The 27,189-nt window shown below is 51.4% G+C and overlaps 3 protein-coding genes and 1 pseudogene across 5 annotated transcripts; 3 read left to right on the forward strand and 1 right to left on the reverse strand.

The window, feature by feature from the left end:
* Positions 1-2,960: 2,960 nt before the first annotated feature.
* Ankrd65 (ankyrin repeat domain 65) lies at positions 2,961-4,903 on the forward strand. The gene is made up of 4 exons (XM_077110097.1): positions 2,961-2,969; positions 3,051-3,256; positions 3,356-3,890; positions 4,436-4,903. Exons 1-4 carry the CDS (start codon positions 2,961-2,963, stop codon positions 4,901-4,903), a joined length of 1,218 nt encoding a protein of 405 aa, XP_076966212.1.
* Positions 4,904-6,351: 1,448 nt separating this feature from the next.
* Positions 6,352-7,487, reverse strand: LOC143641926 (non-histone chromosomal protein HMG-17 pseudogene; annotated as a pseudogene).
* Positions 7,488-11,394: 3,907 nt separating this feature from the next.
* On the forward strand, positions 11,395-15,222 carry Mrpl20 (mitochondrial ribosomal protein L20). Its single transcript, XM_077110022.1, has 4 exons — positions 11,395-11,523; positions 11,610-11,720; positions 13,583-13,660; positions 14,827-15,222. Exons 1-4 carry the CDS (start codon positions 11,437-11,439, stop codon positions 14,998-15,000), a joined length of 450 nt encoding a protein of 149 aa, XP_076966137.1. The 5' UTR covers positions 11,395-11,436; the 3' UTR covers positions 15,001-15,222.
* A 2,622-nt stretch (positions 15,223-17,844) lies between these two features.
* On the forward strand, positions 17,845-26,570 carry Ccnl2 (cyclin L2). 3 transcript variants are annotated; one of them, XM_077110017.1, is made up of 11 exons: positions 17,845-18,169; positions 18,503-18,577; positions 18,753-18,862; positions 19,910-20,030; positions 21,338-21,402; positions 23,727-23,826; positions 24,004-24,108; positions 24,193-24,334; positions 25,039-25,147; positions 25,234-25,326; positions 25,548-26,570. In XM_077110017.1, the coding sequence occupies exons 1-11, from the start codon at positions 17,882-17,884 to the stop codon at positions 25,900-25,902; spliced, it is 1,563 nt and encodes a 520-aa protein (XP_076966132.1). In that variant the 5' UTR covers positions 17,845-17,881; the 3' UTR covers positions 25,903-26,570. The 3 variants fall into 3 exon arrangements, with proteins under 3 accessions (XP_076966132.1, XP_076966134.1, XP_076966133.1); XM_077110018.1 differs by lacking the exons at positions 17,845-18,169; positions 18,503-18,577; positions 18,753-18,862; positions 19,910-20,030; positions 21,338-21,402 and adding an exon at positions 21,965-23,334; XM_077110019.1 differs by lacking the exons at positions 23,727-23,826; positions 24,004-24,108; positions 24,193-24,334; ... (1 more) ...; positions 25,234-25,326; positions 25,548-26,570 and adding an exon at positions 21,931-22,879.
* Positions 26,571-27,189: the final 619 nt, after the last annotated feature.

Raw genomic sequence — 27,189 nt, forward strand, 5'->3', positions numbered from 1 at the left:
TGATGGAGGCCATTTTTCTGTTGCTATAACAAAATACCACAGACTGGTAATTTGTAAAGAAAAGGTATTTATTTGGCTCATAGATCTAGAGGCTGGGAAGTTCAGGAGCATCGTGCTGGCATCTGGCCAGGGCCTTATGTTGCTTCATTCATGGCAATGACAGAGCAAGCCTGATAGGTCAGGTCTCTCTCTCTCTGTCTCTCTGTCTCTGTCTCTGTCTCTCTCTCTCTCTCTTTCTCCTCCTCCTCCTCCTCCTCCTCCTCCTCCTCCTCCTTCTTCTTCTTCGTCTTCCTTTCTCTTCCTCTCCTCCTCCTTTTTTTTTTCCTCTTCTTCCTCCTCCCTTCTTCCTCCTCCTCCTCCTCCTCCTCCTCCTCCTCCTCCTCCTCCTCCTCCTCCTCCTCCTCCTCCTCCTCCTCTCCTCCTCCTCCTCCTCCTCCTCCTCCTCCTCCTCCTCCTCCTCTCCTCCTCCTCCTCCTCCTCCTCCTCCTCCTCTCCTCCTCCTCCTCTCCTCCTCCCCTCCTCCTCCTCTCCTCCTCCCCTCCTCCTCCTCCTCCTCCCCTCCTCCTCCTCCCTCCTCCTCCTCCCCTCCTCCTCCTCCTCCTCCTCCTCCCCTCCTCCTCCTCCTCCTCCTCCTCCTCCTCCTCCTCCTCCTCCTCCTCCTCCTCCTCCTCCTCCTCCTCCTCCTCCTCTCCTCCTCCTCCTCCTCCTTCTCCTCCTCCTCCTCTCCTCCTCCTCCTCCTCCTCTCCTCCTCCTTCTTCTTCTCCAGTGCTGGGAATACAAATCCAGGGCCTCACACATGCCAGGAAAATGCTTTACCACTGATCCACTTCCCCAGCCCACTCTCTCACAAAGCCGTTAATGTGGTCATGGAGGACCTTCCCTCATGACCTCAACTGATCCTAATTAGCTCCCAAAGGCCCCAGCTGCAAATGCCATCAACATATAACTGGGAATTAAGTGTCCAATACATGCACTTTTGAAGGACACATTCAAACCACAGTTTGGTGCCAAGAACTGCTCTTGGCTCTGGGCTTCAAAGGCCTGCCTCCCAGAGGTGAGCCTGAGCTGGCATCCTGGCAGCCTTGCCTGGACCCAGAGGCAAGGCAAACCCAATCCACCAAGGCCTGGGCAGAGCTGGGGAAGGCAGGCTGTCCAGGGAGCCGCATGAGGCCCCCTGTCTCACCTGCCTCCTTCTGGGAGGCTGGCGCAGGCAGTTCTACACCCTCCCTTACTATGATGCGGTGAGGGTCTTTCCACTGATCCCCAGGGACAACTGCACCATGCAGGTGACTCCTTAGCACAAGTGCCCTTATCCCCCTCAGTTTTGGGTCCTCCTGTGGGACGAAGGCCCTGGGGCGGACGCTGAGACCAAAGCTCCTCTTGCTTTGGGTGTTCACGTCAGTCCAGAGCTCACTGCTTCTTTGCTGGCCAGCCTGCTGGGGTATGCCCGCATGGATTGTCCATCCTAGAAGAGGAAGGCAAGGCATTAAATGAAACAGATATCCAGGCATGGTGGCACACACCTGTACTCCCCACTGCGTGGGAGGCTGAGGGGAGGGTCACAAGTTCAAAGCTGGCCTCAGCAATTTTGCGAGGCCCTAAGGAACTCAGTGAGATCCTGTCTCCAAATAAAATATAATAAGGGCTGTGGATGTGGCTCAGTGGGTAAGTGCCCCTGGATTCAATCCCCTGGTACCATAAAATAAAATGAAATAAATAGACCTTAGACCTTTGTGTTGTGATAAGTGCCAAAAAGAAAAGAAGACAGGGTAGAAGACAGAGACTGCTTCAGCTCCATGTCAGGCTCCAGGTGTTATGGGGGTGGAGGGGACAGCTGAGTGGACTGATGAGTTCCCCAGGGGAGGATCCAGGTAGGTTAGGGGTGGGAAGGGGCCCCTCACTTTTTGCCTTGGGGCACCTGGAAGGTCGACCGCTAGGGAGGTAATGAGGGGCCAGGGTACAACCCTCCAAACACCTCATCCTTTGCAGCCTGGGGTAGTGGGGGTGGGTGTAATGGACAGCTCCAGGGCTGGGCTGTCTCCTGTTGGCCAGCACAAGTCTCTGTAGGGGAGAAATGCAGAAGCTGCCACTAGAGTTAGTCTTCCTGGACACAGGCCCAGCTTCCCCTGCCTGGCTCTGGGCAAGTGACCAGCCTACCCCCCACCCCAGCACCCAGAGTCAAGATACCCACCCGAAGACTATGCTCTGGCAGGATCACTTCCCACCCCAAGACAAGGTGTTTAGCAGCTCCTGTGCCAGAAATACTCCCCACCCACTTCCGTCCTCTCTTGCCCAGGTGTCTGCCTTCCATGACTTTCATTGACTCCACTCAACCTGCTCTCCAGGGGTTTCCCTCCCTATCACCCCATGCCACTCTCTGTCCAGCTGTCAGTGGTGAACAAGAACCGCACCTTGAACTCTTCTCCAGCTCTGACCCCACTCAGGAGAGGTGGCTCCATCCTCAGGTCCTTTCAGCCAGTAGGAACAGGAGCAGGAGTAGGGTCAGAGCAAAGGTGACTGGGGGCAAGTCCAGGCACATCAGAGGCCATGTTCCTTGTGCAGGTTGTGGGGGGAGGAACGTCACCCAGGAGCATGTTCCTGTTTGCGCTTCTTCCCAGACTGCCCTGGTCTTGGTTCCTGGCAGGCGGTCTGAGGGAGGCCAGGCAGTCTGCAGGGGGTAAGGGTGCTGGGCAGGGGCTGCAGCCAGGCAGGCAGAGCTTCTCCTTAGATTACTGGGTAAACAGTGCTTTGCCTGGCCCAGGAAGAAGTAGGAGCTTCCTCTTCACCCCTGGCCTCTCAGGTGAAACTCCCGCAACAGCCTGCAGAAGGAGTCTTGTGAGGACAGTCACTAGGCTGATACTGGGCTAGAATCAGCATGGAGGTGACCCCCCAGCCAGAGGACAGAGCCCCTGGGGAAATTCTCCCCGGGGGTAACTCAAAGTCAGAAGGCTGGGTTTCCATGGCGAAGGTGTGTGTGTGGGTGCCTCCACCTTGGCATAGGACACCTGGGCCCACAAGGCAGAGCCTCCAAGGTGAATACTCTCCCCAGGTGGATTCCAGCAGGCCTGAGCCTATGGAGCAGGACGGGGCGGAGGCTGCAGAGCAGGAATTGCGGTGGATAGAACTAAGCTCGGAGGCCAGGACAAAGGGGCCCAGTGCCCCCCAGAGCCAGGGGAACCTGCTCCAGGCTGTGTGGCATGGTCCTGCCGCCTTGGTGATGAAGCTCCTGAGGCAAGGGGCCAGCGTGGAAGAGAAGTAAGCTCTGGGACTGACTGGGATTCCTTCTTAGGGAGGGGCAGGATAGGGTCTGGTCAGCAGACTGCCGGCGCTCTGGACACCTTTACTTCATTGCAGGGACCGCTTTGGAAGGACCCCTCTCCACCTGGCTGTGCTGCGTGGCCACGCGCCCCTGGTGCGCCTCTTGCTGCAGCGCGGGGCCCCAGTGGACGCAGCGGACTGCGCGGGGCACACGCCACTGCATGATGCCGCCTGGCAAGGGCACTCGCGGGTGGCCGAGCTGCTGCTGCGGCGAGGGGCCCCGGTGGCTGCACGCTCTGGGAAGGGCCTCACGCCGCTGCACTGGGCCGCGGCACTGGGTCACACTTTGCTGACCGCGCGCCTACTGGCCGCTCCGGGATTGGGCCCCGAGGCAACTGACGCTTTCGGCTGGACCGCAGTGCATTGGGCGGCCGCCGGCGGGAGGCTGCCGGTACTCGAGCTGCTGGCGGCAGGCGGGGGCGCCGACCTGGACGGTGCCCTGTTGGTGGCGGCTGCGGCCGGGCGCCAAGCGGCGCTGCGCCTCCTCATGGCATGCGGGGCGCAGGTGGACGCCCCCGACGGCTCCGGGGTCACCGCGCTCGGCTTGGCGGCCGGCCTGGGCCGCCAACAGGTGAGTCCTGCTTTCCCAGGCAATAGCCTGGTGCCCGGAGGGGGCGCGAGGCAAGAAGCTCCGGGGCCGCACTCCCCTCACCGCGGGTGGGGCTAGGCGGACACGGAGGCTGGGCAGGTGGAGGAGGCGCGAGCGCAGGAGAGAGGCACCTAGGGGTGTAATCACTGAGAGCCGTCTTGGCTGTGCCTCCTCCTATAATCTTGCCATCTCGTGGAGGCCTGGAGACCCTGGCTTGCACTGCTGCTTCCTTCTGGTGGCCGACAGCAACAAACATTTATTTATCTTGTACCTGGTCTGCAGTTGAGACCAGCTAGCTCCCAGGCACCAGAGGAGGACAGGAGGCACTGCAGAGTCTGGATATGATCTCAGCCATTTGGGGAAAGGGGAAGTCTCCAAGCAGAAGGGCTGCAGGCTGCCTTAGTTTCTGGCTTATTGACCAAACAGAAGGTCAGAACAGGTTAGGGCCAGGCAAATGTCTCCAGGTCCCAGCCCCTCACCCACTTGTGTCAAGGCCTGCTCATGCCTTCCCCTCTCCTCCTTTCTAGGACATTGAGCTGCTCCTGGGCCATGGGGCAGACCCAAGCATCAGGGACAGGCATGGCCGCATTGCACTTCACAGGGCTGCTGCTGGTGGGCATCTGTCTGCTGTCCAGCTGTTGGTGGCCTGGGGAACTGAGGTAGATGCTCAGGATTCACTGGGCCTCACACCCCTGCACTATGCAGCTCTGGGAGGCCACATGGAGGTTGCCAGCCATCTCCTGGACAGGGGTGCACAGGTCAATGCTGCTGGCTGGCTCCACAAGACCCCCCTGCACCTTGCTGCAGAATATGGCCACAGTCCTACTATGGAACTCTTGCTGAGCCGAGGGGCCAGTCCCACTCTGAGGACACAGTGGGGTGAAGTGGCCCAGATGTCTAATGGGGGGCTTCCCCAGGTGCTGCCTGCCTTTCAAGGGGAGCAGCAGATGTGTTCAGGGCATACAGCCCTGCAGGTCCCAAGCAACTCTCTGTAAGACTGAGCTCTCACACACAGCGGCACAGCAAGCTCCTCAGCCCAGAGGTGCCCAGCTCCTCTCTTCTGGACTGAGACCACCTACCTAGGTGGAGAGAGGGATAGATGAGAGGTCTTGGGGGTGGGGGGAGAGAGCCACATAAGACTTGGTCACTGGCCTGTGGCCAGACCTCAATGTTCCCATCTCTCAGTTCCAGCTTTCTCCACACTCTTGGGTGAAGACTGAGTCACAGCAACAGATCTGACCAAAACCTGATGGTCTCCCCTTGTCTGTCCACCATGGAGGCATCCCTCACCTGTTCCGGTGCATGGGGGTATTCTATTTTCTTAGATTTTGTATTTTCCTGATTGACCAAACTAATGGCAGAATTGTTCCCATCACCCCTTTCACCCCTGCTCTGTACCACCTCCTCAGGAATTCCCACAGGCCAGGCCACTTTTCCTGCTCACTGCCCAGGGCCAGGTACAGGCAAGCAGGGTCGGCCCATCTGTGCCAGGGCCCACTGGAGTTATCCAGACTAGCCAGTTCTAAGCTGTGTGCCATGCTCTGCCCCTCCAGTGGACACTCAGCAAGGGCCTGTCCTTCCTTCACTGGCCCTGCCTCTTGAGCAGAGCCTGCTGCTCCCTGTGTGCCTTGCTTGCCCCCCAGGGCATGGTACACTTCCACCTGTGGAAAATCTAACTACGACAAAGTCTTCTTTCAACATTGTTTGCTTCTCCATGTCTTAATTCTGTCATTATGTAAATTTGAACTCCCATGGGTATAACACAGATGGGGACAGTTGTTAAGTACAGCTGGACATGGTATAACATCCTGTGGTGCCAGCACCTGGGAGGCTGAGGCAGGAGGACTGCTTGAGTTTGGGTGTTTCAGGTCAGCCTGGGAAAGAGAGTGAGCCCCTGTCTCAAAAAAACAAAAAAATAGTTTTTATTTATTTATTTAGGTACTGGGGATTGAACCCAGGGGCACTCAACCAGTGAGCTACATCCCCAGGCCTATTTTGTAGTTTATTTTATTTTTTTCCAAGCCAAACTGTATCCAGCTTTATTAAAGATACATTTCATAAACAATCATGGTATTTCAGGCAGGTCATGGGCAGACAGTCGTTAACAGTAACGATGACTTTCAAACCCCCTTCTTGGATGGACTACCAAAATCAGAAAGCCACTATAAAACCCAATGAAGTCTTCATTTGATGCTCTGAATAGGGAAAGTTTAGAGTGAGGGTTGACCTTTCACATTTAGCATGTTTAACAACTTTTCACAAGCCGACCCTGACTTTCAGGAAATGAAATGAGAATGGCCAAAATCATTAATCTGAAGATCCACAATCTAGAAAAGGGACTGCTGCTCTTCTGAGGGACACTATTCTCAATGACGTCACTGCAAAGTCCAGATTGCCCCCGACACTGGAAAACCCATCGCTGGGAATCAGGTTCCAACAGGTCTGAGTTTAGGGGACTTAAGTCCATGCCGATGTCAGAGAGGGACAGGAGGACATACAGATGAGTCTGAGTTTTTCCACACCACAAGGCATTTGTGCCAAGGTGGCTGTGTGTGCCAACATCAGGGAATCCCTTCCTCTTGGGAACAAAGAGGAAGTCTCTCAAAACTAGAAGGGAAAGGTGGGTTTCCCCACAGCAATCCAGCTTTGGAGACATTCTATAGTGACATATGCTCCTTCCCCCCAAAACAACAATGAAGTGTTCTGTGTGCTAACAACATAGCTTAAAAAAAAAAAGTAAAACAAAATTCTGCATCTTTACAAAACTTGATAAAAAATAGTATTTCAAACTGTACAGCCACCAGAAGTCCACAGTTACCAGAAAGGCACACACTGCCCTGGCGTCTCCAGCCCCTCAGCTGTCTGTGCCTGGTCTGTTTGGGCATCTCCACCTTCTGCAGGGTTATCCCCACCCTTGCCAGGGTCAGCTTTCCCCTTTTCCCCTTTGGGTACTTCTCTCCCTTCTTTGCAGGGGCCTTTTTAGGCTTGGGCTCTGGCTTTGGAGGAGCAGGTTAGCGGACAGCCTTGCAGATCTTCTCTGTGGTCGTCTTTCACCTGGGCTTTATCTCCTTTACATCCCCTTCAGCCTTTCTCTTGGGCATGGTGGCGATGGCGGCGGGATGCAGGCGCTGGACCAGGGGATGCAGCGGCTGGCTTTGGTCAGTCCGGGGTCGTTCTCGCCTCTTCTTCTTCACACTGCTCTTATTTTTATTTAGAGACAGGTTCTCACTGAGTTGCTTAGTGCATTGCTTTTGCTGAGGCTGCCTTTGAACTTGTGATCCTCCTGCCTCAGCCTCCTGAGCTGCTGGGATTACAGGGGTGCACCACCATGCTTGGCCAGACCTTTCTTTTTATTTTGAGACAGGGTCTTGTCAAATTGTCCAAGTTGGGGCTGCATTTGTGGCTCAGTGGTAGAGCGCTTGCCTAGCATGTATGAGGCACTGGGTTCAATTCTCAGCACCACTTATAAATATATAAAACAAAGGTCCACCTATAACTAAAAAAATATTTTTAAAAAGTTGTCCAGGCTGGGCTGGGGTTGTGGCTCAGTGGTAGAGTGCTTGCCTAACACGCATGAGGCACTGGGTTCAATCCTCAGCATCACGTTTGAAAAATAAACAAATAAAATAAAGGTATTGTGTCTATCTGCAACTAATTTTTTTTTTTTTTTTTAATTGTCAAGGCATGGGCTGGGGATGTGGCCCAAGCGGTAGCGCGCTCGCCTGGCATGCGTGCGGCCCGGGTTCGATCCTCAGCACCACAAACAAACAAAGATGTTGTGTCCGCCGAGAACTAAAAAATAAATATTAAAAAAATTCTCTCTCTCTCAAAAAAATAAATAAATAAATGAATAAATAATAAATAAAAAGGGCTGGGGGGGCTGGGGATGTGGTTCAAGCGGTAGCACGCTCGCCTGGCATGAGTGCAGCCCGGGTTCCATCCTCAGCACCACATACAAACAAAAATGTTGTGTCTGCTGATAACTAAAAAAAAAAAAAAAAATCAAAAAAAAATTCTCTCTCTCTCTCTCTCTAAAAAAAAAAAAAAAAGACTTACAAGATAAAATTTCATTAAAAAAAAAAAAGGGCTGGGGATGTGGCTCAGTGGTAGAGAATCCCAGTACCACACACAAAAAAAAAAGAAAGGAAGAAAGAAAGGGGGAGGGGAGGGGAGGGGAGGGGAGGGGAGGGGAGATGGCAGGGCCAAGAGCCAGCAGGCAGGGTAGATTCTGTGCACTGGACTCACCAATGACTTGGATATCAGGTGAGTGGGAAAGAGAAATAGCAGTGACTGCAGGTCAGGCTCAGGCAGAGGCAGTGTGAGGAATGAGAGGACTTTTCATCTCCAAGAAGACGAGTAGTGGAAAGGGGTAAATGGCACCTCTGGAGCCTTGGAGCAGGATGGCTTTAAGGCCACAGCATGAACCTGCATGCAGGGCTCTGTTTCAGGGAGGCCTTCCACCTCCTCCCTGTCTCTGGCCCAAGCCATCATCACCCTTGCTGGAATGTGGCCATGGCCAGTCCCTGTCCAACTAGTCTCCCTGCTTCAGCCCTGCCTCCAAGCAATCCATTCTCAAAACAACAGCCTTTCTTAAGAAATTGGACAACAGTATTCCCCTGCTCAAGAGTCCTCCAGTGACTTCCTTTTACTCAGAGTAACCCAATTGTGGCCCATCATATGCTTTACAGCCGACCCCAAGAACTTCCCCCATCTCACATGCCCTTTATGCAATGCAATCTTTTTTTTCTTTTTTGTACTGGAGATGGAACCCAAGGCCCTCAGCTCCCCGCTCTTAAAAATATTTTATTTAGGGCTGGGGATGTGGCTCAAGCGGTAGCGCGCTCGCCTGGCATGCGTGCGGCCTGGGTTCGATCCTCAGCACCACATACAAACAAAGATGTTGTGTCCGCCGAAAACTGAAAAATAAATATTGAAATTCTCTCTCTCTCTCTCTCTTAAAAAAAAAATATATTTAGAGACAGGTTCTTGCTGAGTTGCTTAGAGCCTCAGTAAATTGCTGAGGCTGGCTTTGAACTTGTGATCCTCCTGCCTCAGCCTCCCCAGCCACTGGGATTACATGCATGTGCTACCATGCCTGGCTGCTATGCATTCTTGAGTAACTCCCATCTGGGGTAATGTCTGCAATATCGGCTGGATGTTTGCAGCCATTTGGGCCACTAAGTTTCAAGGTAACTTTATATGCAGTGCAGAATGGGGAACATGAAAGCCGTTAGGAGGCCTTCCAGGCCCTACACAATCATTGCCTGGCCTCCAGCCTACTGCTTGCCCATTCATAAGGCTGACCTGGGGACACGCACCTGCACTGCTCCTGCCACACTGGCACTTTGGCTTCTCCTCTCCTGACCCTGGTCCTTTGTGCTCACTGGGGCTTTCTTCTCTCAGAGGCTTGCTGGGTGTCATCAGTTTCTTCCTTCTTCACTCAAACACACCCCCTTGGGGCAGATTCCTTTAAACAATTCCTCCTCCTCCTCCTCCTCTTCTTCTTCTTCATTTTTTTAAACATTTTTTAGTTGTAGACAGACACAATACTTTTATTTATTTATGTATTTTTATGTGGTGCTGAGGATGGAACCCAGGGCCTCACACGTGCTAGGTGATTGCTCTACCACTGAGCCACAACCATGGCCCCCTTTAATTTTTTTTTTTTTTTTTTTTTTTTTTGGTGCTGGGGATTGAACCCAGGGTCTTGTACATGCAAGGCAAGCACTCTACCAACTGAGCTATATCCCAGTCCTGCTTTAACTCTTCTTAAAACTATATCCCCCAAAGGATATAGAAGGCCAAGTTAATGTGGTACAGGTGATAGATTAGAAAATCACCAATGGATACTTAGATTAGTGAGTGCGAGATCAATGAGGGATGGGAAATCTACCTTATCTCAGAATGTCATGGCCCCGGAGGGTGCTGCTCAGATTTCCACCATGTCTGCCGCTGTGCTGCAAGCCCACAGTTGCATTTCAGCTAGGGGCACAATTTTCTCAGCTGGGATGCTGAGCACAGATGGGCACCAGGGACTGGCCATTTTCACCAGATACAGGGCTTCTCTATCTGGCTGTCTCTGCTTCAGCACCACTGGGTTAGCAATATGCTTCAACAGAGGCTCCAGTCATGAGTCCTTCTACAGGCATCAGGCGCACACCTCAAATGCTCACTTAACTCCACATCTGCTTACCAGAAGGCCTGGAACACACAAAGTGTTTCTTCCCAAGTCACTTGCCAGTTACAAATGTGGAAACAGTGGAGAAGCCTCCCAAACATTAGCCAAAAAGCAGATATCACCAAGTGGGACAGAGAGGGTCTCAGTCTCCCAACATCAGGGAGTGATCAGGATGCAATAGGACTTCATGGCGTTCTGCCAAAAAAGTACAGACTGATTTGGATCATCAGGAAAAGACTCAGGTCAAAGGAGATGCTGCAGAACAGTCTGTTCTCTTCAGGAATCCCAGGGTCAAGAAAGACAAGACAGGCTGAAGAAATATTCCACATCAATACTAAAACAGACATGACAGGGCTGGGCTGCGGCACAGTGGCAGAGTGCTGGCCTCACACGTGTGAGGCACTGGGTTCAAGCCTCAGCACCACATAAAAATAAATAAAATAAAAGTCATGCTCTCCATCTACAACTACAAGAGCGGTTTGTAAGAGCAGAAGAGCGCTCACCTAGCAGGATCAAACCTTGGGTTCGATCCTCAGCACCACATACAAAAAGTAAGCAAATAAATAAAGGCATGTTGTCCATCTACAACTACAAACAAAACAAACAATCAAATAAAGAAACTATATCCATGTAAAAAAATAACAAAATGGGCTGGTGATATAGCTCAGTTGGTAGACTGCTTGCCTGGCATGCGCAAGGCCCTGGGTTCAATTCCCAGCAGCACCAAAAAAAAAAAAAAAAAAAAAAAAAAAAAAGCAACAAAGAAATCACACACTCCCAGTTCAGTGTTTTTGTTTTTGTTTTTGACTGGAGACTGGGCCAGGGGCACTTGTCCGCTGAACTGCATCCCCAGCCCCTCTTATTTCACATTTTGAGACAGCATCTTGCCAAGTTGCCCAGGATGGCCGGGAGCTTGCGGTCCTCCCGCCCGGCCTGCGGAGTCGCCGGGATCACGGTGGGCTTGTGTCTGTCGGGACTGTCACGACCCACGCTGACTGCGCCCGGCTTATGCAGTCTGTATTTTGTCACAATAAAAAATGAAGTGGTTTGCAGGAAAATGAATAGAGCTTGAGGCCATTATGCTAAGCGAAATAAGCCAAACCCAGAAGGTCAAGGGTGGCAAGTCGAAGCGGGCTACCCCTTCAGCGCGCACCGTCTGCCTCGCTGGCCGTGGCAGGCCGTCGCCACCACCAGAGGTGGGCTGCTCCCGGGGGTTGGGGGATGGCCGCGCACCGCGGAACCGAGAAAGCGAGCGCGGAGGCGCCCCGGAAGGCACGGGGCGCACCGGAAGTCCTCGGCGCCGCGGACCCGGAAGCGCCTGTGGGTGCAGTCCTGCGCCGGCTGCCAGCCATGGTTTTCCTCACGACGCGGCTCTGGCTGCGGAACCGCGTCACCGACCGCTACTTTCGCGTCCAGGAGGTGCTGAAGCACGCGCGGGTAAGCACGCTCGCCTGGGCGGCGGGGCCCGCGGGCCGGGGCGCCCACCGCCGCCTCCTCACCCTCGTTTCCCGTCCTCGCCCTAGCACTTTCGCGGGAGGAAGAACCGCTGCTACCGGCTGGCCGTCAGGGCGGTGACCAGAGCCTTCGTGAAGTGCACACGAGCCCGCAGGCTGAAGAAGCGGATCCTGCGGACCGTAAGCGCGCCGCCGACCTCCTCCTCCTCCTGGGCTTCAGTGTCCTCCCGGTCGTCGTCCTCCTTGTTGCCCTCCTCCTCCGCCCGGCCGCACATCACTCCCACCCCCATCCTCTGAACTCTGCATCCCACCTGCTTGTGTTGTGCCTCGCTGTTCATTGCTGGGCAGCACGTATCCCAGGAAGCTTTGCAGAGGGCCTTTCTGTTATGTCCAACTGTAACCCCCCTAGGTTAGTGTCCCTTCAGCTGAAGGAACAAAAGCAAGCCGGAGAGAGGCCTCACTGGCCATAGACTGGTCCCAGCACTGTAACTCCCTGCCCCCACTCAGGATTATGCCTTTGTGGGGAGGTAGGTCTGTGCCTCAGGCTCCTAGGTCTCCAGCCAGGCCCAGAGTGCATGTGAGGTCTGAGTACCTGAGCAGTGTGGTGCACAGGAAGGGGTGGGACACTGGCTGCCCCAGAGGAGGGCACAGGTGCTCACAGCCGGGAGGGTCCTGAAGAGGGGGCCCTGGATAGCCAGTGTGTCACCTGGGGACTTGTTAGAAGTTCGCATTCTTGGGCCAGGGATGTGGCTCAGTGGTAGAGCGCTTGCCCAGCATGCGTAAGGCCCTGGGTTCAATCCCTGGCACCACATAAAAAAAATAAAGATAAAATCAAATAAAATAAAGGTATTATGTCCATCTACAACTAAAAAATATATATATGCAAAAAAAAAAAAAAAAAAGTTCACATTCTCAAGTCCTGCCCCGGACCTGCTGAATCAGAGGCTCTGGAAGGTGGGCCTAGCATTCTGGTATTTTCATTTTGTTATTGTTACTGAACCCAGAGGTATTGAACTACAGCTCCAGTCTTTTTCTTCTGAGATGGGGTCATTTTAGGTGGGGGGTGGGGGGTGTACCAGGGACTGACCTCAGGGGCACTCAACCACTGAATCACATCTCCAGCACTTTTTTGTATTTTATTTAGAAACAGGGTCTCACCGAGTTGCTTAGTTGCCTTGCTTTTGCTGAGGCTGGCTTTCAACTTTCAATCTTCCTGCCTCAACCTCCTGAGCCGCTGGGATTACAGGCATGCGCCACATTACAGGGTTCTTGCTGAGTTGCTGAGGCTAACCTTGAACTTGTGAATCCTCTTGCTTCATCCTCTTAAGTCATTGGGATTTCAGGTGTGAGCCACCACACCCACCTCCAGTGTGTGGTCTGTTTTAAATCTCTAGGGAGCCTTATGTAGGTCTAAACTTGAGAACCACCTAGCTAGAAGAGCAAAAATGGGCTTGAAGACTGCTTTAAGACAACTAAGAATGCCTTTAAGAAGAGACATCCCTCACACACCCACCTTGTTTAATGGATCAGAACAGAGGCACACACCTTTCACCAGAAACTGCCCATTGCACTAGGTCCAGCCCAGTGGTCAGTGTGGCTCATCTTTTAGGTTTTTTCCCTGCTCACTTCTTAGTCTGATACAGACCCCACTACTCCTTGCCATCCAGGTTCTCTGAGGACCTTCAGACTGTTTGCTCTGCTCTCCGAGTCTGTTTGCCTCCCTGGAGCTTCTTGAGTTTCACAACTGCCTTTGTGGGCACTCACTCACTGGCTGTAGGAATTTAGCCACACTGCTGCAGAATTGTTTATCTTTGTATTCATGGTGCATGTATTACAGCTTTTTATTTAGAATTGAACTTGTTTAGATGAAGCAAATCAGTCTCTGCTATTATTTGTGCTTCAAGTCTGTTTGCTGGAGGAAAAAAAAAACACTATTCTTCTGACTTTTACAAGTACTTTTTAGTGCAGTAGAGCCTTTGTTAGAAGAATGGACAAAACATTCAACAGTTGATGTTAAGCATCTCTATGTTTTCTTATTCCAGCTCTGGATTAATCGAATTACAGCTGCCTCCCAGGAACACGGTCTGAAGTACCCGGCATTCATTGTCAACTTAATTAAGGTACAGTTTAGAGGGTCCTGCTGAGGTGCTGAGCATCTGTAGGAACCACCCTCAAGCTTGAGCTCCCCTGGCAGTTGTCTCCCCAGCATAGCCCTGTACCTTCTATTCTGCTTTCTGTTCTTGAGGTGGAACTCTGGCAAGGGCTTATCACAGTTGCTTCTCCCTCGCCCTGCTGGTAGCAGACCATATTGGAAACAGGACATGGTACTGAAATGCGAGCCCTAGTGTTTCCTCATTATGAAAAAGTATAAGACTCATCCTTTTTTTTTTTTTTTTTTTTTTTTTTTTTTTTTTTTTTTTAGAGAAAGAGAGAGAATTTTTTAATATTTATTTTTCAGTTCTTGGCGGACACAACATCTTTGTTTGTATGTGGTGCTGAGGATCGAACCCGGGCCGCATGCATGCCAGGCGAGCGCGCTACCGCTTGAGCCACATCCCCAGCCCCCCCCCCCCTTTTTTTTTCATTTAATTTTTTTGGTACTCGGAATTGAATCCAGGGCACTTTACCACTGGGCTACATTTCCAGGTGTTTTTTTTTGTTTTTTTTTTTTCTCGGGGGAGCATAGGGTCTCTCACTAAGTTGCTGAGGCTGGCCTAGAATTTGCCATCCTACTGTCTTAAGCCTCTAGAGTAGCTAAGATTACAGGAATGGCCACTGCACCTGATGGCTGTCCCTTTTTATTCTGCTTCTTGGACTCACTGGTGGTTTCTGAGATCATCTCCAGTTTTTTTTCTTCTTCTTTGTTGGGTACTGAGAATCAAGCCCAGGAACTTGAACTTTGGTGCTCTGTCACAAGCTGTACCTTGGCTAGGTTGACTTCATGGGCTGATTTATGGGTTGGCCTTGACCAGGAGACCTAGTTGTTCAAGTGATGACTACTGAATCTAAACATGGTCCTTGGTTCCCTGGGCTGGCACTGGAGCCCTCCCTGTCCTTGATCACATTTATCCCATAGCACCTTTCTGTGCTGTGCAGACAGACCTTCTGCCAGGCAGACTGTGCCCTGGGCCAGGAAAGGAGAAAAATCTGGTGTGCTGACAGGAGGAGGGCGGCTCAGACCTTAGGCCTCTGAGCCGTGTCTTCCCAGCCTGACTGAAGTGGGGTGTTCCTGCAGGCCACTGGAATAGTGATGCTGACTGCAGGCTTCTGCTCTCTCTCTTCCCAGTGCCAAGTGGAGCTCAACAGGAAGGTACTTGCAGACCTGGCCATCTATGAACCGAAGACTTTCAAATCTTTGGCTGCTTTGGCCCAAAGGAGGCGACAGGAAGGGTTTGCTGCTGCTTTGGGGGATGGAAAGGAGCCTGAGGGCATATTTTCCAGAGTGGTGCACTACCACTGAGGGCAGCAGCACGTGAATCTGGACAAAGCTTTTTCCTTGGAGGAGCACAGCTAAGATAGGAGCTCCAGGAGTTATGTGACAACTGAGTGAAGTCTGAGTTTGATCTGTCGTTGTGTTCATTGCCATTTCAATCATAGGTCTTGCCTTCTCTGGGTGGGACAGAGTCACAGAATGTCTTATGTCTTATGCAGATCATATGCATAAAGCTTTTGTAGTCTTTGATTTTGTTATATTTTCTGTTACCCAGCAAACACCTTGATGTGTGCTCTGAGGTGCCTGTGTATGTCATCAGTGACCACATGGACAGTGGGAAAGACTGCTGAGCAGGAGTCCCGAGTGGTAGGATACCACTGACCATGCTGCTTCTTTCTGCAAATTAGGGATCTGCACCAGGCCTCTGAAGTTTGACCCCACAGTTACCTGATCTACCCCAAGTTTCCCCAGTCCCTACTCACCCTGGCCAGGTTTGACCTCAGTCTCCATCCTCCACTGGTCTCTTCCTTATGTATAGCAGGAATCCTGTGGCTCATTTCTTCAGACACTCCAAACACCAACCTTTTCCCCTCCCATCTCCTTCCATGCTCCCCCAAACCAGTAGAGATGGGAGGGACATCCACATAGCAAGCAGGTAGCACTCCTGGCTCAAAGGGGTAACTTCTGAACTCTTATGGCCTTGGAGGGCTTTTAACAACACACACACTGCTCCCATAAATTCAGGTATTATGTTCCTGACAAACTCACTAGTAGGAGCCACTTCACAGCAGCTCCACACCATAGACCTGTCCACTCCTCGTAGTGAAAGATGTGTATGTAACCTGCTCAGGACCAGCCCAACCCTTTGTCCTCAGTGACCCAAAGCCTTTGTCATCTGGGTTTTGAGCCACTCATCTGCACACACCTTCTCTAGCTCTAGTCTGCTGTCTCCACTCTGGTCTCTAACTGCTTCCTTCCCATTATAACTCAAGAGCTCTCAGCAAAGCTGTTTTCTAGAACCAAAATTCCAATAGGTACCATGACCCCCAAGAATTTCACCCCATTTCACTTCCCTTTCCTTCTGCACCAGGAAAGCCCTTGAAGCTCTTTACCAATTATTGCCTTCTTACTGGGGACTCCCACATTTATACAGGCAGTGTATACCTGTGGCCCAGGCCTGCTTGTACTGCTGACCTTGGAGGGCTATCCCTACTCCCAAAGCACACCTTTCTTCCCTTCCAATTGCAGCCACACTGCCCTTTGGTGACACCATCCTTCATCTCATGTCACCATTGCCTGGGAGTCATTCCATGTTCTTCCTTGTACACAGTACCTACTCAGCCCCACATGGAGCCAATCATGCCCTGGCCATTTACCTCCTAGATACCTTTGTCCACTCTCGTCCACTTTCACTGTAGGCCAAAATCATTTATGGCCCACATTACAGCTTGAACCCCCCTATGAGGCTCTTCCTCCTGGACTTTGTCCCCAGCTTAAGGGTGGACACTACCATAGGTATTTAGAGGACAAGGGCCAACTTCCATCTTTCCCAAGAACTGGTCATGTGCACAAGTGTTGAATGCATTTCACTTGTCAGTACTGGTACTGTGGTTGAGCTGCTTTTATGCGCTTCACACTAATAAAGGAAGATGGGAATGTGGCAGACCACTGTGGCCCTGCTCCAGTTTCCTTTCATTCTGGTGCAAGTTTGGGTGCCAGGGCCTGATCTGAGTGGCTGGATTCATGGTTCAGAGGATAGGCAAGCAGCCCAAGTAGGACCAAAGAAAATCAAGGTCTGCTCTTTTCCTGGGGTTGGGTGCAACTGCAGACAACAGGGGAGACACCCTGGCGCTGCCAACCTTGGGAGTAGAGGGGGGTGGGTGGAATGCAACCGTGTTGCCCAAAGCAGTCCGAGTGCCAAGGAGAAATTGGGTCTCAGTTGCTACTGCTTGAACTGAGATAAGAAGTCCGCCCACGTTTGGATTTGGGCGAGAGCCATTGGGAGCCTCGGTTTCAGTTAGGCAGTCACAGGCAGCTCAAGTGTCTAAACTGACCCCATCCAGGAACATTCTACCCTCCGATCTACCCCCAACGTCTGAACTAGCATCTCTGGGCTTCCCCACCGGTCTCCTAACCCTAAACCTGGTGAAAAACTCGGGGTAACAACAGGAATTAACTGATGCTCCTCCACAGCGGCGCTGAGCAGACCCATGAAGGCCTGGGGAATCAAGAGTCAAGACAAATGCTTCATGAGTTCTGTAGGGTCAAATAAGCAAGTCCCTTCCCACCCAGCGCTGGAACCTCGCGCCTCGCTTCCCCGCTACCCTGTGCTTGCACCTGCCGCCAAGCGCTCTGTAGGGTCATCAAATCCGACAAGTTCTGTTCCCTGTTACCCGTCCACCTCCTCGTGGGCTGAGGTTTGAAACAGGAACCCGTGAGGTCCAGGACCCACAGGTGCATTCCCAACTCGAAACCAGCAAGGTGGCGCACTAACTACCAGGCAATCGCCCCGTGTTAACTCGCACCGGCTCCATGCACAGCGTCGTGTTCCGGGGACTGCAGGGGAAGGGTCGTGCCTTCCCAGCTTCCACCGAGACCCGCCTTCTGGACGCCACAGACTTCTGAGATGCAAGACCCTTAACCCAAGCCTCTAGGAGCGTCTGGCCTCTCAAGGCAGACTCGCTTCCGGGTCGAGCCGGGCCGTGGAGAGTTCTGGGTAACGAGCCCGCTTCTCCCGCGCGAGTTCCGGCGTCGACGCCTGACGTAAGGCTGACGGGCAATTCACGCAACCAATAGCCATGAGGCAGCGACCGATCACAGCCAATAGTATGGGGTTGGGCGGGGCGGCCTGAGTGTCGCGAGGAGCCGCCCTGCCGGGAAGGGTCCCGAAAGGAGTCGGCGGCACAAAATGGCGGCGGCGGCGGCGGCGGCCGGAGCTCCGGGGTCGGCGGTCCCCGGGACGGCGGCCGGCACCCCGAGCTCGGGGGGCGCCGCGCCCGGGTCGCAAGGGGTGCTGATCGGGGACAGGCTGTACTCTGGCGTGCTCATCACCTTGGAGAACTGCCTGCTGCCAGACGACAAGCTCCGCTTCACGCCGTCCATGTCGAGCGGCCTCGACACCGACACGGAGACCGGCCTCCGCGTGGTGGGCTGCGAGCTCATCCAGGCGGCCGGCATCCTGCTCCGCCTGCCGCAGGTGAGGGCGCGGCCGCGAGGCTCGCCGTAACCGCCGGCCCGGAGGGGCCGGGCCTTTGTTGGCCGATCGGCCCGCGCTGCGTCGGTCCCGGATCCCCCACCCCGCCCGGAACCGGGCCGGACCCCGGCACCGCGCCCCAGACCCCCGGCCCCGCCCCCCGCCGGCCGCGAACCTCCCCAGGGTCCCGGCGCGGAGACCGCGGGCCGCCGGGAGCCTTCGGGTCGTGGAGGAGGGCTGAGTTTCGGGCCCTGAGGGGAGTCCCACGTGACGGGTGACTTTCAGTGCCGAGCTCTGGAGTCTGCGTCCAAAAGTGACGGAAGCTTCCCCGTCTAGGTGGCCATGGCTACGGGACAGGTGCTGTTCCAGCGGTTCTTTTACACCAAGTCCTTCGTGAAGCATTCCATGGAGGTAGGCCCCCGCCCCTCCGGCCTGCGCCGCCTGCCGGGTGGGCTCGTCCTGGGGCCCGGGAAGCCCTGTGCGGCCCCTCCCCAGGCCGCGGCCTCCGCGTCTACCTTCTAGTAGCCCCTCAGCCTTGGGCGGACCTCAGGATGGGAACACACTGCGTCTCCGTGCTTCCTTTCAGCATGTGTCTATGGCCTGTGTGCACCTGGCCTCCAAAATAGAGGAGGCTCCGAGACGAATCAGGGACGTCATCAATGTGTTTCATCGCCTTCGACACCTGAGAGAAAAAAAGTGAGTCTTTTCAGAGTTGTCACAAGTGTCCAGTCACCACCGTTTCTGTGACAGTTCCAGATGGGAGGCTGTGTCCCGTGGGTGATTGCTAGTGTGCTCCCATCAGCCAGGATCCCCTAAGGAACGGAGGAGGGCCCACCTCAGTTCACAGCTGTGATGTGTTGTCTCTTCTGTGGGCCTGAGTGCTCCAGGGCAGGGACTCATCTTCCCCACTGTCAACATCTGGGGATTGAACCCCGGGGTGCTCTCACATGGAACTACATCCGAGTCCTTTTTTTTTTTTTTAATAATTTTTTAGTTGTTGTGGGTTTTTTTTTTTTTTTTTTTTTTTTGGTGCTGGGTATTGAATTCAGGGTCTTGGCAAGGCAAGCACTGTATCAATTGAGCTACATTCCCAGCCCCCAATATTTTTTTGGTTGTCAGTGTGCCTTTACTTTATTTATATGTGGTGTTAGAATTGAACCCAGCACCTCACACATGCTAGGCAAGCGCTCTACTACGACTCCAGCCCTCCCCAGTCCTTTTTTATGTTTTGTTTTGACACAGGGTCTCACTAAGTGAGACCTTGAACTCGTGATTTTCCTTCCTCAGCTTTCAGTTTTCTGGTATTGCAGGCATGTACCACTGAGCTCTTTAACTTTTACTATCTGTGCAATGAGATCTTTAGACCTCCTTGCATTCAGGCAGTGTTTGTCTATGCACCAGAATGCCTTTTATCAACCAGGATGGGGCAGGTTGTAGAGAAGGGATAAGTAGGTTGGCTCTGGAGTTGGAAGCCTGTTCTATAATTTTGTTAAAGGACGTGAGTCTTCATCTAGTGTCTTGTGTGGTGATGTTTATATTAGATTCCTCCCTCTTGGAGGTGATAGTGTACCCTGAAAGGTGTTGCTTTTTTGTTTTTCTGAGGTTTTTTTGTTTTTGCAGTGCTGGGATCAACCTGTGGCCTCACTTGTGCCGGACGAGTGTTCTACCACTGAGCCACATGTGCAACCCCAGAACTTCTTATTTTGTCTAATCTTTATGTGGCCATGTTCTTTGTCCTTGCAGGAAGCCTGTGCCTCTTCTTTTGGATCAAGATTATGTCAACTTGAAGAACCAGATCATAAAGGCAGAAAGACGAGTCCTCAAGGAGCTGGGCTTCTGTGTCCACGTGAAGCACCCTCACAAGGTGGGTATAAGGTGGTTTTCACTCCCCATGTCCCTGAGGCTGAAAGCCCTGGAGATGACCTATGTCCCTGACTCAGTTTTCCAGGTCATAGCTGTAACCTTCCAAGTGATTAGCCTTCTTGTGCTATTAATTCTAATTGCATTTTAAAAGAGTTTTGGAAATTGCATTTTTTAGGTTTCGGTTTTCAGAAAAATAGTGGTGAACTTGTAGAAATAAAATTTGTCAGCATCCATTTTTCTTTCCTGAACAGTTAGGTTTCTAAAGTTACCTTAGTAATAGCCTCACTTTCTTTTATGGGAGAATGGGAAGAATTCTGAACCCTTTCGCTTTAAGATGAACTTCAAGTTTTGCAACCTGCATTGGTTGGTTAGGAGCATGCTGTTGTATTTTAAGTTTAATCAAAGCACTATAGGCATTTCATGTACTAAACAAACAAACAAAAATTGTTTAAAAAGATTACCATTGCCAGGTGTGGTGGCGTGTGCCTGTAATCCCAGCAGCTTGGGAGGCTGAGGCAGGAGGATGACAGCCTCAGTTACATAGTGAGGCCCTAAGCAACTTAGTGCGACCCTGTCTCAAGATAAAAATTAAAAAGGGCTGGGTGTGGTGGCGCATGCCTGTAATCCCAGGGGCTCAGGAGGTTGAGGCAGGAGAATTGTGAGATCAAAGCCAGCCTCGGCAATGGTGAGGTACTAAGCAACTCAGTGAGACCCTGTCTCTAAATAAAATACGAAATAGGACTAGGGATGTGGCTCAGTAGGTGAGTGCCCCTAGGTTCAATCCCTGGTATCCCTCCCCTCAAAGCAAACAAAGAAAGATTACTGTTTACACTTTCAGTCTTACCAATTTTCATTGGTGAGTTTCATTGTAGTTTCTCTCTTGAGTGTTTGATTTTCTGACACTTATTCAGATTCTTGGTAAATTATCTACCAAGGACTTAAATGCTTTTCTTCACTTGCTGGAAGTATTTTGTGCCCTACTCTGTATGTTCGCTGCTGGGGGACACTGATGCTTAGGGCAGGCGGAAAAGTTGTGGCGATGAGAATGAACGTGGGCCACGAGAGAGGCACAGCCTTCTGTGCCACAGGGTGTGGCTGGTCCTGAGGTGCATACATGCTGCCCTGCTGCAGAAGCAGGTAGCAGGTGCACCTGCAGGAGCTCCCCTCCAGCTGAGCCGTTTGCCGGACGTGACCAGGAGCCATCCCTGGGATCTAGATTGAGGTTCTTTTGCTGCATGGATATCCACAAGATCTGAGTTCTCTTCTCGTGAGGTTCTTGGTAATAACTGCCTGACCCATATCTTCCAGATAATCGTTATGTACCTTCAGGTGTTAGAGTGTGAGCGTAACCAACACCTGGTCCAGACCGCATGGTGAGTTGACCTTCCTTGTCTCACGAGACCAGCAAGGGCAGTGCAGGAATGTTTACTTGAGGCACTTGGGCAGTGGGTAGTCGGTCCCATGACTTGGTTGTGGGCTGGAGTTGTCCCCATGCCCAGTGATCTGCCGTGTAAATGCCTGGCAGCCTCCCAAAATGACAGGCACTGGTGTAACGGTAGGTGGCCCATCCCTGCCCCTGAATTCCCTAAGTTCCCTGCCTTGAAGAGAGCAGTCAGTGGGCTTCCCCTGGGAGCCATTGACTGGGCACAGGAAATTTCCTGGGAGCTGCATCCTGTGGGAGAAAGTGGGGATGAAGTTTTGTAAAAATTTTGGGCTGGTTCTAATAGGTATAGGCTAGAAATGAAGCCTGAAGTATCAGTTTGATTTTTGGGGTGTTCTGGCCCTTTTCCCCCACAGAGTTAAGTCTATAGGGTCATATTGCTGACTGAATTGTCTGGTGCTGTGACTGCTTTGCAGAGAACCCATTTTGACTTTTCTTTTCTGTACTCTTTCAATCAAAGGGTAGCCTCTGAGGGTAAGTGACTAAGACTTCTCCTCTGCTGTCCAAGCGCTTTGGTGCAGGGACAGCGGCCGTCTCCAGCCAACCCAGTGCAGGCTCTCCACCGAAGGCTGGCTCTAGACTGGTGGTATGCGTACGATAGTATAGTCATGGCCGACTGCTGCTTGTGGTTCTCTGACGATTGTGCTTCTTGTTGATCCTGTCGTGCTTTGGTAATTGTATCGATTAGAGTTGGTAATGTCTTGACTTGGGCTTTGTCCCCTTAAAACTGCTGTACCTGTACAATAAAGATGCAGTACCTTTCTCTAAAACATCTGTGGGAAGCTGTAAGAGCTGAAATGACAATTGGCCGATGGGAATTGAGGCTGTTGGTGTGGGACTGTGCCATTACTTCTCCAGGCCCTGATGTTGCTCTTTGCAGCAGCTCAGCTGGGCTCCCTTCAGTAAAGGTGTGCATCTTTAAATTACTCCTTGGACTCTTTACAAAAATGTTGTAAATTATTTCAAATATAGCAATAAGTTTATATGTTTTGAGGGTTTCATTTGTTTTTAGAACTTAAAAGTTAATGGAATAATGTTATGTATTGTTTGAATACTGAAATTTGTTATTAGAAACAAAATGTTTGCCAACATCTGGGCTGTTTACCCACAGTGGCTCTTGGACCAGTGGCTACACTGCCACCACACTGCCTTCCCTCTTGAACACTGGAGCCAGCACCTCCAGACCAGCCGCCTCTTGTAGGCATCTGTGGAATTTATTGTTTAGCATCTGAATGGGTTTGGATGTTACCTACTCTGGGGTTTATGGGTGGTATCCCTCAAGTCTCCTACCTGTGGTGCATCGGTGCCATTATCTGAGCATGTTGGGCAGTGAATGTATGACCTCTTCAACTGTTTTCTCATGGAATTACTTGTTTCTGCAATATTAATAAAACCAGTATTTGGTTTGATTTTAGTCTATAAGTTTTTGAGAAATATACCTAAAGGAAAACATTAAAAATATAGTCAGTTTTATGCAAAGTTTTGTATTTTTATATTTTCTAAAGTATGATAAAGTTTTAAGAATGTACTTACTGTGTTGAAACTTTAAGTATTTTTTAGTATTTTGTTGCTGCTGTCTGATTTTATGAATGTTCATTTTAAGACTCCTTGTTGAAATGGGACAGTTTGGAAACGTTCTTTGGTAAGCCCGAGAAGAGGACTCCCTCGGGCATTGGCCTCCTGCATGACGTTCCCATACACCTGAACTGCACCAAGGGCCTTTCCCTTATGCAAGTGGACTCCTTCGTGGAAGCTGTGGCTCGGTTATCTGGAGAAGGACCAGGCCGCAAGCACTCTCCGCAGAAAAGGAACACAGGACAGCTTGTCTCAGCTGCGAGGCTTCGTGCTCAGCCTGTTCATTTGAGTTTGCATGTTTCTCTGCACTATGGATTTTGAGCATTTAGATTTCTTTAATCAAATACATTTTAACCACTAAGTAGTGTTTTCTTTCTGAGGCATTGTGCTTTGCATGATAGCAGGCCAAAAGCTGAGGGAAAAGTGAAGTTAAAGTCGGTTCTCGTTCATAGCAGCCCGTATTTCTGACATTCAGCCAGCTTTTTTCCCCCCAGTAATTTCTCTTTCTGTCCTGTATTCAGAAAAAGCAGCTAAAATGTTTCTCCATTAACTCCTGGGATTCACAGGACTGTCTAGGTCTCAGTCCTAGCAGTAGACCACGTAGAGGTGTAGCTACCTTAGGTAATGCAGACAGTGCTGTGGTTGCCAGGGTCCACAACTCTTGCTGTGCCTTGGTTTCAGGAACTACATGAACGACAGTCTTCGCACAGATGTCTTCGTGCGGTTCCAGCCTGAAAGCATCGCCTGTGCCTGCATCTACCTCGCTGCCCGGACGCTAGAGGTCAGTGCTCTGCTGCACGGCATGGCTCTCTCCACTTGTGGTGACATTTGTTTACCTGCTAAGTTGCTCAATCTGCCAGAGCTGCTTGCTGCAGCAGGATGTTCTTAGTTGCTTTAAGAGTTTTTTTGGCCTTGAAGTTGCTGAGAAAATGTGATCTGATGGTGTTTGTGTTCACAGATCCCTTTGCCCAATCGTCCCCACTGGTTTCTTTTGTTTGGAGCAACTGAAGAAGAAATTCAAGAAATCTGCTTAAAAATCCTGCAGCTTTACACACGGAAAAAGGTTCTTATGGATATTTTTATGTAATGTTCATCTGTGTTTGGTTAAAAGCATCTGGTTCTGAATAAAGGGTTTATGGCTTTTCAGGTCGACTTAACACTCTTGGAAAGTGAAGTGGAAAAGAGAAAGCATGCTATTGAAGAGGCAAAAGCGCAGGCCAGGGGCCTGCTGCCTGGGGGAGCCCCAGTAACGGACAGCGCTGCAGGGTTCTCACCCGCCCCCAAGCTGGGTGAGTATGTCGGGTCAGGACTATGCTGCTACAAGGGTGGAGCTGGTGGCCCTCCTGGGCCTTCATCCTGAGGTATAGTCCTGCCATCCATTTTCCTGGGAATTGAGCCTGCAGTGGGTCTGGGCTACAGAAGTGCTGGAATCCCTGACCGACCATTGGTGATATCTAAAATGAGATGCGGGGACTGGGGTTGTGGCTCAATAGTAGAGTGCTCGCCTAGCACATGCGAGGCCCTGGGTTCGATCCTCAGCACCACATATAAATAAATAAATAAAGGTATTATGTCCAACTACAACTAAAAAATAAATATTTTTTAAATAAAATCAGATGGGGACCCTGAAGGGTTTTGTGTTTATGTTTTTGTTAGCAAGCAAAATGGGCAGGTAGCCTTTCTGAAATGCTTTGGTTTACTCTACCTATCCAGTTAGCTTGTCATTTGATGAAAATTGTATACTCTATGACATAGATCGTGTTACCAGGCCCTAGAGATAAGAGTGGTGCTCACTGCCTCGTCCCTAAGGAAGAACCTAGACAAAGGGCCTTCTGCATCTTCCTGGTGCATGCTTAATTTCTGAGTCCAGGCTGGAAGTTAGAATCAGTGTGTGTGTCTGTCACCCCACAGAAGTGGCCTTTTCTTTCTCTGCTAATGGGTTTCTTACTGGCACAGTTCTCTGTTGGTTTTTAACTTAAAATTCATTTGGTAGAATCCCCCAAAGAAGGTAAAGGAAGCAAGCCTTCCCCATTGTCTGTGAAGAATGCCAAGAGAAAAGTGGAGGGCAGGAAGAAAGCTGAGGCCGACAGCCCCGTGAACGGGTGAGGCACCCAGAGCTGCTCAGGTGGTCGCCAGGTGTGGGGGTGGAGACATTGTTGGTGTGTAACTGCTCCACTCCTGTCTGCAGCTTGCCAAAGGCACGAGAGAGCCGGAGCCGGAGCAGGAGCCGTGAGCAGAGTTACTCAAGGTCCCCGTCACGGTCTGCTTCTCCCAAGAGGAGGTGCGTGCCTGGGGCTTGCCTGTGGGTCTGGTGATGATGGGTGTTCCCCCAGGGTGGTAGGAGGGGATGGGCTGCCCCTGAAGACAGTGGCTCTTACCCTGGGGTTTCTTGTTTCTCTAAACTTGGAGGTCGTGCCTCTGTCAGCCCCTGTGGGTGTGTCCCGGCCTGGCTGGGACAGGCACTCACGCATGTGGTCCCAGGTGTGTTGTCCTTCCTCACAGAAAAAGCGACAGTGGCTCTACGTCTGGCGGGTCCAAGTCACAGAGCCGCTCTCGGAGCCGGAGTGACTCCCCGCCAAGGCAAGCACACCGAGGTGCTCCCTACAAAGGCTCTGAGATGAGGGGCTCCCGGAAATCCAAGGATTGCAAGTACCCCACCCAGAAGCCACACAAATCCCGGAGTCGGAGCTCATCCCGATCTCGAAGCCGCTCACGGGAACGGGCAGATAATTCTGGAAAATATAAGAAGAAAAGTCATTACTACAGAGATCAGCGGCGGGAGCGTTCAAGGTCATATGAACGCACAGGCCATCGCTATGAGCGGGACCACCCGGGACACAGCAGGCATCGGAGGTGAGGTGGGTCCTGCATGGCTGTCCTGGACCCTCCCATGGGGCACATGTGGCTCAAGTGGCCCTGTGGCCATGATAGTTTTTGGAAAACTTTTTTGACTCTGGACCTTGAGATGCATTTGGAAATGGATTTGAGGGGGTGGCAAGGTGCCCTTAGGGTGGCCTGGGGCATGGCACACACCTGTCCCAGGTGAGGTTCTCCTCAGCTGAGCCCTGTGGGCGGCTCCTTGGGAAAGCAGAGGCACACATCCTGTTGGCGTGGCTGGGTGCTATCCACAAGCTGTTCCTTCACTCCCGTACTGATGCTCAATTACGTTAAGCCAAGAAAGATGATTTTTAGAACCTTTGCCTATATTAGGTTGTACTTATGTACATATTTTGCGGTGTTTCACAATGAGAAAATGGCCTTAATAGCCCTTTATTCTCTATCCACGTTGTAAATAAACATGTGTTTAATACAAGGAAAGCTATGTATGAAAACTCAGAACTGGAATTCTGCCAGCTTAAAACTTGTGTAGAGAATTCTGATTTTTAAAATGTGAAGGTATTTAGGTCTGTGTTGAAAGTCGTATATTTTTATCTGTGCAATGCTGTGTGCTGGCCACCAGCTCCCAAATAGAGAAGTTTCCTATATATGCATTTTACGTGGTTGAATAAACAGTTCTCTTCTCAGGATGCTTGGGATGTTACAGGCTTTCTAGGTTGTTATTCTGCTTGCTTGTGAGCCGTTGTGGCACGTCTGAGCTACCATCCCTGCTCCCTGCTGTCATTAAAGTGTTGGATTTGTACTGAGCCCCCTTGCACCTCCTGAAACCATTTGCCCTTTGAAAGACTGCTTTTGGAGGGTTGTAGGAGGGAAGAGGTAAAGACAAGAAAGTACTGAAGGGCCCTGGAGCATATCTCAGCACAGGATAACCAGAAGCAGGGAATCTGGCAGGTGTCCCCAGAGCTGGGCCTTGCCGTGTGCAGGGCCATTGGGCAGATGAGATTAGGCCTGGAGCTGTTTCCTGTTCCTGAGGTGGATGGTGCCATGTCTCACCTGGGCCTGTCATTTATTTGGTTTTGGCTCTTCTGTCAGTGGTTACCTTCCTAAACCAGCACCTCAATTAAGCACCAGAGAGGTTGAGATTCCATGGATAAGGACAGCCCCACAGGTATCTGAGAGGAAGGATATGTGGTGTTCCTGCCAGCCTAGGCCTCTGGGATTGCCTGGCAATGGCAGATAGCACCTCTGCACCGTCTGGTGAGCATGTGGCTACTGTGGTGCCTGAGCTATGTCCATGCCAGCATAT

Source organism: Callospermophilus lateralis, chromosome 7 (genome assembly GCF_048772815.1).
Source record: "Callospermophilus lateralis isolate mCalLat2 chromosome 7, mCalLat2.hap1, whole genome shotgun sequence".
In the NCBI taxonomy this organism is placed as follows: domain Eukaryota; kingdom Metazoa; phylum Chordata; class Mammalia; order Rodentia; family Sciuridae; genus Callospermophilus; species Callospermophilus lateralis.